The following is a 10,000-nucleotide window of genomic DNA, read 5'->3' on the forward strand; positions in this document are numbered from 1 at the left end:
CAACGCGGCAGTTTATCCCACCAAAAGGATTCCTCCAATGTGGTGGAGATTCCTCCAACTTGGAAACTTGTGTTTGTGTGTGCTTTCACCTGCAAATTATTTCACCACCCTCACGTAGCTTGGACTAAAAACAAACAAAAAAAGAGAAAACTGGTCTTACTTATGAGTTGGTGTTGGTGCCTGCCTGCCTGCCTGCCTGCCTGCCAGCTTGTCTGCCAGCTTTGCGCTCTCTCTTCATGGCCGCTGCTCGTTTCACCGCCGCACAGGTTCTAGAGCAGATTTTTTTAAGCCAATCAAATGACGACTCTGAACCAGAAGAGGAATCTGAGGAAGACGTGTCAAGTGAAGAAGAGAAAGAAAAAGGAGAAGCAGAAGAAGCAGATACAGCAGGACCAGAAACAGATGAAGGACAAGAAGACAGCGAGGGATGTGATCTAAGGCTGGACACTTCAGATGAAGAAGTTGATGATGAAGAATATAATGATGATGATGATGATGATGTTGATGATGAAGATGATGATGAAATAATAGAAAATGTGCAAAGACTGGAGCAAATAGAACTCGAGGATGAGGAGGAGGATGAAGAAGAAGAAAAAGAAGAAGAAGATAAAACTTTTATCTCTAAAGACGGGAAAATAAAATGGTCCTCCGCTGCGTTTCGCAATGGCGAGGAAGCGAGGAACGTCCCTCTTAGTCCTCTTTCTGCCCAGGGACCCACAGAGTACGCGGCGGCTCAGGCGGTCGACTTTGAATCGACCTTCCGCATGTTTGTGACAGCCCATGAGCCTTCACAAAATGGCCAGTCGAAACTGCATTTCCTGTGAAGGAGTCCCAGAATATGGCAAAGTGCACTGGCAAGTTTTTGTTCACTAATGGACTGTCCTGTCAACATTCCAAAAAGACATGCTATCGTTGCTTGCTTTTCAGCCTGAATGAAACTTTGAAACGCACATCAACACAAAATGCTGAACTGGCAGGACTCCAAAGGTCCTAGAGACACTGCAGAGGAGGGTTGTCAACGGATCCACTTTTTGCTAGCATACTCTGGCGTACTAATTTGGACTTGAGAAGGAATTATATTTAAGGGGGCAAGAGGGTCTTGAGAAGAGAGCAGTCAACTGTTGCAGCCATCTGGTATTTATAAAAGAAAGTAAATTCATGCATCGTGTGGAGGGATGACAAAGAAAAACACTCCCCGTCAGGGAATCAAACCCTGGTCTTCCGCGTGACAAGCGGAGATACTGGCCACTATACTAACGAGGACCAAGTTCGCCATCTAGTGGTCTGTGAATGACCAACTCACACGTAACACACAATTTTTGTGTGGGATTTTAGCTGCAACAAAGCAAGTTTGTGGTTTAAGGATTTAGCAAAGTGACCAAAAACCCTTGGGGGCTCCGCTTTAGCTCCATTGATTCACATGTACCCATGGAAAGCATAGTGGGCACCTGCAACAGGTTTTTTGGAAGGCTCTTTCCTAAAGAACTGTCTCTCTCAGCGTTCTGTGGTGTAGTGGCTATCACATTTGCATCATACGTAAAAGGCCCCTGGTTTGAAACCAGGCAGAAAATTTAAAATAATTTTTTGTCCGATGTAGGTAATTAATGTGTGTGACAGCCCATGAGCCTTCACAAAATGGCCAGTCGAAACTGCATTTCCTGTGAAGAAGTTCCAGAATATGGCAAAGTGCACTGGAAAGTTTTTGTTCACTAAAGGACTGTCCTGTCAACATTCCAAAAAGACATGCTATCATTGCTTGCTTTTCAGCCTGAATGACACTTTGAAACGCACATCAACACAAAATACTGAACTGGCAGGACTCCAAAGGTCCTAGAGACACTGCAGAGGAGGGTTGTCAACGGCTGCACTTTTTGCTAGCATACTCTGGCGTACTAATTTGGACTTGAGAAGGAATTATATTTAACCCTCACGCAGCTCTCATTTTTAGACCCCACGAGGGCAACGGAGGAGGGTTTTACATCTGACCCCACAAGTGGGTGAGGATGTGCAGTGGGGGGGTGGTGGTCAGGGTCACGCCAGACCCCAGGAGGAAAGCGAACGTGCAGGTTAGGAGGAGGGAGGAGGGGGTCACGCCAGACCCCAGGAGGAAAGCGAACGTGCAGGGTAGGAGGAGGGAGGAGGGGGTCACGCCAGACCCCACGAGGACACAGAAAGTGCAGGTTAGGAGGAGAGAGGTGGGGGTCACGCTCGACCCCACGAGGACACAGAAAGTGCAGGTTGGGAGGAGAGAGGTGGGGGTCACGCTCGACCCCACGAGGACACAGAAAGTGCAGGTTATGAGGAGAGAGGTGGGGGTCACGCTTGACCCCACGAGGACACAGAACGTGCAGGTTGGGAGGAGGGAGGAGGGGGTCACGCCGGACCCCACGAGGACACAGAACGTGCAGGTTAGGAGGAGGGAGGTGGGGGTCACACCGGACCCCAGGAGGAAAGCGAACGTGCAGGTTGGGAGGAGGGAGGTGTGGGTCACGCTAGACCCCACGAGGACACAGAAAGTGCAGGTTAGGAGGAGGGAGGTGGGGGTCACGCCAGACCCCAGGAGGAAAGCGAACGTCCAGGTTGGGAGGAGGGAGGTGGGGGTCACGCCGGACCCCAGGAGGAAAGCGAACGTGCAGGTTGGGAGGAAGGAGGAGGGGGTCACGCCAGACCCCAGGAGGAAAGCGAACGTGCAGGTTGGGAGGAGGGAGGTGGGGGTCACGCCGGACCCCAGGAGGAAAGCGAACGTGCAGGTTGGGAGGAGGGAGGAGGGGGTCACGCCAGACCCCAGGAGGAAAGCAAACGTGCAGGTTAGGAGGAGGGAGTTGGGGGTCACACCGGACCCCAGGAGAAAAAGCGAACGTGCAGGTTAGGAGGAGGGAGGTGTTGGTCACGCCGGACCCCACGAGGAAAGGGAACGTGCAGGTTAGGAGGAGGGAGGAGGGGGTCACGCCGGACCCCAGGAGGAAAGCGAACGTGCAGGTTAGGAGGAGGGAGGTGGGGGTCACGCCAGACCCCACGAGTGCACAGAAAGTGCAGGTTAGGAGGAGGTAGCTGGGGGTCACGCCGGACCCCACGAGGACACAGAAAGTGCAGGTTAGGAGGATCCACAGGTTGGAGGATGGAGAATCTCTGTCTGGAGAAACTGTGTGTGTGTGTGTGTGTGTGTGTGTGTGTGTGTGTGTGTGTGTGTGTGTGTGTGTGTGTGTGTGTGTGTGTGTGTGTGTGTGTGTGTGTGTATGTGTGTGTGTGTGTGTGCGTGTGTGTGTGTGTGTGTGTGGGTGTGGGAATACAAGGAGGGCCGTGACGTTGTGTGTTTCCAAGTTGGAAACTTGTTGTCTCCAGGTTGGAGAAAAAAAAAAACAAAATACCCAAATTCAAATGCTTTTGCTTTATTTTATTAATTATTTTTCTTTTTCATATTACACTTATTTTGTAAATAGTGTTACTACACTGACAACAACAAAAACATCAACAATAGTATAAAACACACGGAATATTATTAGTATTATCCATCCATCCATTTTCTTAACCGCTTACTCCCTAGTGCGGGGTCACAGGGGTGCTGGAGCCTATCCCAGCTGGCTGCGGGCGAGAGGCAGGGTACACCCTGAGAGAACCCACGCAAACACGGGGAGAATGTGCAAACTCCACACAGAGAGGCACCAGGGCCGCCTCCGGGAATCGAACCCAGAACCTTCCTGCTGTAATGTACCGTTACTTTCTCGACTCTATTCGTAGGTCCGAGTTTGTTTCCTGATAAAGAACATATTTTGTAACGTTAACGCGTTTGCTTAAAATGAAAAGAGTGAAAACTATTGGTATGTACTTCAGCAAGTCATTTATCCAGTTCATGTAGAAATACTGTCTAAAATGAGCTCCTACTAAAAAAGAACTAAACACCAAAGCTTATGAAATAGCTTGAATATGAATAATGTAATTGGTCATTAAACAATTATTTAAAGAAAGAATACTTTAAACTACTGTATGTATGGATCTGTAACGATGCTGTAACAGGCAGTTTGTGCTTTGTACTACACGCCCCACTCATCTCAGTAGTTAACACTGTTCTGTGGGTGCAGATGCCTCCATATTCTGTTCTCTACTTCTGTCAGTGCATTCATATTCTACTTGTTAATAGGCCACAGGTAAAGATGGCAACAATCCGCGTTGTGAACCCAGGCGCCCCTGCACATCGTCAGCAGGCTGTGCTGCTGTCGACTAAAGAGGCACGTCTTTACCGGGAGAAGAAAAAGGTCTTCCCAAAACCTCCCCTGGAGCTGCTGAACCCACTCACTGCACTGGACCATGCAGAGACATTCCTCCAAGCAGAGGGAGTCCCTGCACCGTCACGACAGCAGTGTCTGGGACGGCTGGTGTTGCTGTTCGGCCAGTACGGACACGCACCTTTCCACTGGCTTGTGGAGAACGACGTAGGCTATATGAAGTAGTAAGTGTGTTACGTTTATCACTTTTGTAGGTGAAAAACTACAGGGGCAACATGTTACAAGCCTTTGACGTTCATCAGCGTTTTGGGGTTTATTCAGGTTCATTGTTCCTTTAGGAACTTCAGTGAGAATAATGACCCAACTAAATTCATGTACCTTTGTGATTGCAGCATAGTTGACAAGCACAGAACAGAGATGTCAAACCCCCATAGAAAGGTAGTGTCGTGTATTTCTATTCTCTTCAACCACGACAGAGATTTCACAAGAACTCATCTTTGAAGTTTAAATCAATAGCATAAAAATTTATTATACATGACAAATTAAATCAATCAGATAATGATTACAAAAGAGTAATAGCAAGAGAGGCAGAAACCAAATTCACCTGCTTGTTCCTCTGCAGAGAGAACTGAGAGGTCGGAAAAGGTCCGCTGTGTGCTACCAGCGGACCCTCTGCGAAGCGCTCTGAAAACCCCAGCCTGTGAAGGCCTGCTTTTAACCACCACCTAAAATCTTTCCACATGTCCAAATAAGGACGTGTAGATGTTTTTCTCGGCTACTCTGAAGGTCCTGGCGCTGGGCCGTGTTATCTGTCCAGCTCCCGGATGCATCTGGCCCACCATCAACCTCCTAATTCCTTTCCCAGGTCGGTGTGACATTTTGAATATTTCCTTAGGAACAGCTCGGATAAACAGTTTACGCAACAGATTCTGCGAACACAGATTCTGCGAACCCAGTTCAAGCAAACGCTTTCACCCCAGTCACTGAGGACACACAAACCCATCTACTCTCTGTACTTCTCTCATAAGCAATGATCAATTTTACTGCTAAAAGTAAATGTAAATGTCTGTTTCCTGGAGTCTATCCCAGATGCTCCCCAGACAATGACCCTGCCAAACTGCAAGGGTTGAGGAACAGTCGCTGCATCTTAACCTGACCAGAACATATTGTTCACTACCTATATAATAATATATAATATGATACATAAATATACTACAGTAGAGAGAGCCAACCAGTGGCTTAAAGACTACCTGACAGAGTATGCAGAGAGCTTCCCACAAGTCTCCATTGTCCTTGAGGCGAATGTGGACAGGTGTATCTACGGTCAGAGAGGGTTTGAGGGCCACACGTTTCAGGAGATGTGGGAACTCAAACCCATCTACTCTCTGTACTTCTCTCATAAGCAATGATCAATTTTACTGCTAAAAGTAAATGTAAATGTCTGTTTCCTGGAGTCTATCCCAGATGCTCCCCAGACAACGACCCTGCCAAACTGCAAGGGTTGAGGAACAGTCGCTGCATCTTAACCTGACCAGAACATATTGTTCACTACCTATATAATAATATATAATATGATACATAAATATACTACAGTAGAGAGAGCCAACCAGTGGCTTAAAGACTACCTGACAGAGTATGCAGAGAGCTTCCCACAAGTCTCCATTGTCCTTGAGGCGAATGTGGACAGGTGTATCTACGGTCAGAGAGGGTTTGAGGGCCACACGTTTCAGGAGATGTGGGAACTCTACCAACAATATAGCGTTCAAAGGGACAGTCCAGAGAAATTTAGCAATGAACAGAGGGACATAATAAAGAAGGCAAACAGTTCTGTGAGGAGGTGGTTGAACACACCACTGACCCACATCACAAGTATGCAGATGAAGAATTTCAGGAGATATATTAATGACAAGGAGGATGGAAGTGTGACATAAAGAATGTTAATCATGTTTCAGTTCAAATCACAAATGGTCCATCTGTAAAGCTAAATACTGTTTGGTGTATGGCAGCTGAAGACAAGGACCTCCAGTTTCAGGCCCTCCTCATGGCCAGAGGATGATGATGATGATGAACTGGCAGCTGCATCCCAGGCTGTGGAAGGTAAGTGACATGCAGAAAGTTAATGGTTGTTCAATGGTTTGTTTCATAGTAGAACATTTTTTATTACACCTTATTACACTTACACTACTTTTGTTTTATTACTTGTTAGATAGAATAAAGTCCCAGAAGTCACATTCCCGGGATCCCCTGCCCTTGAATTCGCCTTCAAAGACATCCAAACATGCATTACACCCCCCGGATGAGAAGCGTCACTCAGCCTCACAGAACACGTCTGCTGCCTGGCTGGATGAGCCAGAGTCTACTGTTCAGCCCACAGAGGCTCCATCCACATCCCAGGGTGGTGTTCCTCCTTTGTAGACACCTCTAAGTGACTTACCTGTAAGTTATACTTGGATTTAAATGCAAGCAGCATGAATGAGAATCCTACGTTTTAATGTCATTCTGTAGACAAGAATCACCAGACGTGCTCTTGTATGCACCATTTATTTTGCAGGTGGAGTTAGACGGTTGGGTGCGCCTGTGGGAGAAACCTGATGGCATCCCATCTGCTGACATTCACTGGCTTAAGGAGGACACCACAAGAGGAATGTTCACCGCTTTCAATGTTCATGTGTACAAAGACAACACTGGTGTGCTCAAGAGGAGACGGGTGATGGCATCTGACCGCATGTGGTTCTACCCTCCAGAACCTCCGGCCTATGTCGGAGGGGTTCTGCCAGGCCCACAGCTTTTTTTCCGAAGCCGTCTGTTTGTGTGGCGTCCAGTTGGGGTTTGGAGGTGCTCCCTGAAGTGTCCACGAGGTGACAAGTGTGTGGGGGCAGGAAAGGACGTGCACCTCTACAAGTCTGGCTATCACCACCATGTCTGACTTACCTTGTCTCAAATGTTTACTTTATTGGTGATCTTGTACTTCATTTATTTACTCAAATAGAGTGCTGTGTAACTAGCATCTGTCTGAGCTCAGGAAAAGGAGCAGTTGATGTGATTTTATGCCTTTATTTGATCTGCTTGTTTTGTTTACAGCCTCGTCACATCTGCGACGGGTCCAGCTGGTACACAATGCTGACTGAGGTTTTGTGCTGTGGCCCATGTACCAAGGCAGGCAGGAACCATGAGGGCATTACGGTCGGACGGTGGCTTGCATGGATGCTGCTATTCTGGCACAGCTGAGCGAAGCCCTTCAAGCCATGTTTCCTTCTGTTCTCACTAGCAAGTGAGTAAACTGAATGCATAGTGTGAATTTAAGCAAACAGCAGTGGTTCAGCTGACTCAACTGGCTCTGCTTACAGACGTGGCGTGGACAAAAACGTTGTGCGTCTTCTGCGTGACAGGACTGAAGGGAACACAATGATCAAAGTGTGGCGGCAGATCCAGGAAAATCATCACGAAGAGTACCTTCACCGCAAGGATCTGTACACCACGCTGCTCATGACTGTGGCAGAACCCGGAGGAATTGTTTCTGCATTGAGGCACAGGTTCCAGGCTCCACCTCCTCCAAGAGAGCTGCCTTCTGCCCCACTTTTGCGCCACGCCTTTCTTCTAGCTGAGGCCAATAATGTCCAGGACTACCGGAACCAGATCCTTTCCACTTTTGGCACAGTGTTAAAAATGGATTCCACCAAGAAAGTATGTAAATCCCCATAACAAACATTAGTGGAATACAACTGCTTGCTATACTTTTGTTAACAAATGTTTCTCTCCGTAAAATAAATTACTCGATCTTACCAAATTCTCTGTATGCTCTAGGTGGTGAAGAAACTGTCTGGAGAGGGCCATGGCTCAGCTCAGTGGTTCACCAGTATTGCCAATGAATTCTCCCAAATAGTGACCTTTGTGTTGACCTGTGAGGAGTCCACAGTGAAGCTGGCACCAATGTGCAGTGGAGTCATACAAAGGTTCAGACTGGCTAATCAACCGGTCCCCAAAATTTTGTATGTGGACCATGGGTGTTGTCGTGCACAAGGTCCAACAGCTGTTGAGACTCTGTTTGAGGCTTGGGTGAACAGGGGAATGGTTGTGCGTTTAGACATCTTCCACTGGATTCACCGATTTGACGCAGCCATTCGAACAGACAGTCACTCTAAGTACGCTGCCTTTAAGTCTGCGCTGGCTGGCGCTGTCCTGGCCTACAACTGCACTGACCTGGACCTACTCATCAAGGCTGTCAGGGCCAAGAACAACAGGTTGAAGACTCTGTCTGATGAGGACATTGTCCGAGACCACATTTCTAGGGACCACCTCAACTACCATGTGCGAAGGGTCACGCTCGGGGCGCAGGAAACATTCCGGCTCATCCACATGGCGATTGAAGAGTTAAAGGGTTCGGCTGAGCTGGATGAAAGCGGGGTGAGCCTTTTCAAAACACCAGATTAGTACGAACTTAATGTTGTAGGTTTACAGGAGGACAAAAGGCTCAGATGCTACCTAGGTGTAAATTTGTATGTTTGTAAAGATGCCATTGATGACATGTGGGCAAGCCAGCAGCGACACTTGGAGTGCATCCAGGATCCACCACACATGATCATGTACAGGGTGGCGCGTATTACGACCATCAACAAAGTGGATGTGCCGTACTACAAATGTCTGCGTGGAAGCAATAGCCTGGAGGGATTCCACAAGATGTTGCCTAATATGATTCCAGGTAGAAACCTAGAAATAGTGTCTGTTAGACACGGGCCATGGATTGTTGTAATGCATTTTTTTCTATGTGTAGGTCCCCACTGTGCTGCACGGCCTAATCAGGTTTACCTGATAAGTGGCATTGCACGGTGGAACGCTGACAGGAGCTCAGATGCTGTGTTTGGGGGCAAAGGACGGAGGCACCGGACGTATTCAGCGCCGCTGATTGATCGTCCCAACAGGCGCTGTGAGCAGCTGTTTGGAACGACCGAGGAGGGGAATTATCGGGCCCCAGTTAATGTGGCGTCTAACGAGCTGCTTGGGTTGGAGTACCTGTTCAGCCAGAGCACAGGAGGACCACGGCCATTTTCCCTGCAGGACATGGTTCATGATGGACCTGGTCCAGAGGAGGAGGTCGTCCAGCCGGGTCACCAAGATACAGAAGAGGCTGATGAGGCCTATCAGTGACCCAGAGGCCGAGACTGATGTGCTGGATGCTGGCCTGCCCCACATCAATATGACCAGCCGCGACACCTCCACTGTCCACTCACCAGCCTTTGTAAGTTGCATTTAAAAACTATAAAAACTAATTAACTAACTAACAAACGAGAGCAAAACAAGTAAACGCAAACATTTAGGAGTGCTGCTTTTCTGAAATGTAGATTTACTGTATCATTTAATTCAGGAAGACGCCTGCAGTCCAAGTCCTCTTCCGGGCTTTGACAAGCTGGAGAAACAGACAGCTGGCATCCACATGGCAGCTTTTCAGTGCCACACACCACCACCCCTGCTTCTCCCACGGCTGGCGATCAAAACCCCTGTCACATCCACAGTCACCAGGCCTTTAACCACTGTGTCTTCACCCACAGCAGACCCCTCTTCACAAACTGTAACCCCCTGCACAATGCCCAGCAGCAGTACCCCTCTGTCCTGGGCAAGATCCAACTACTACAAGCGGAAACGTGATGACCAACCTTCAGCCCTGGAAACCAAGGTGAAAAACTTGCCAGCTTGTGCACTCTGTGGCAAACCCACTCAAGGACATTCTAAATACAAAAAAAAAGACATTTTGCCCTGTAAAGAGCATGTCTTCCTCAAAG

General features: G+C 48.1%; 1 protein-coding gene and 1 pseudogene across 2 annotated transcripts; both read left to right on the top strand.

Moving 5' to 3' along the window:
• LOC129603035 (cellular tumor antigen p53-like) overlaps positions 1 to 1,776 on the top strand; it is a 6,433-nt pseudogene extending 4,657 nt beyond the window's left edge.
• Positions 1,777 to 6,650: 4,874 nt separating this feature from the next.
• LOC114842233 (uncharacterized) lies at positions 6,651 to 9,339 on the top strand. Of its 2 annotated transcripts, XR_005896725.2 has the most exons (5): positions 6,651 to 7,494; positions 7,571 to 7,907; positions 8,028 to 8,627; positions 8,734 to 8,922; positions 8,995 to 9,339. XR_005896725.2 is itself a non-coding variant. In XM_029127854.3 (4 exons), the coding sequence occupies exons 1-4, from the start codon at positions 7,424 to 7,426 to the stop codon at positions 8,800 to 8,802; spliced, it is 1,077 nt and encodes a 358-aa protein (XP_028983687.1). In that variant the 5' UTR covers positions 6,651 to 7,423; the 3' UTR covers positions 8,803 to 8,988. The 2 variants fall into 2 exon arrangements, 1 of the variants encoding a protein (XP_028983687.1); XM_029127854.3 differs by lacking the exon at positions 8,995 to 9,339 and having other exon boundaries at positions 8,734 to 8,988.
• Positions 9,340 to 10,000: the final 661 nt, after the last annotated feature.

The sequence above is a fragment of the Betta splendens genome, chromosome 15 (assembly GCF_900634795.4).
Source record: "Betta splendens chromosome 15, fBetSpl5.4, whole genome shotgun sequence".
NCBI classification, from domain to species: Eukaryota; Metazoa; Chordata; class Actinopteri; order Anabantiformes; family Osphronemidae; genus Betta; species Betta splendens.

Bases quoted from the DNA above. Each gene is read 5' to 3' on its own strand.
- LOC114842233 (XM_029127854.3), top strand. From the start codon at position 7,424: ATGGATGCTGCTATTCTGGCACAGCTGAGCGAAGCCCTTCAAGCCATG. The intron at 7,908-8,027 runs GTATGTAAATCC...TGTATGCTCTAG, and splicing joins AAATGGATTCCACCAAGAAA to GTGGTGAAGAAACTGTCTGG. The intron at 8,628-8,733 runs GTGAGCCTTTTC...ATGTTTGTAAAG, and splicing joins CTGAGCTGGATGAAAGCGGG to ATGCCATTGATGACATGTGG.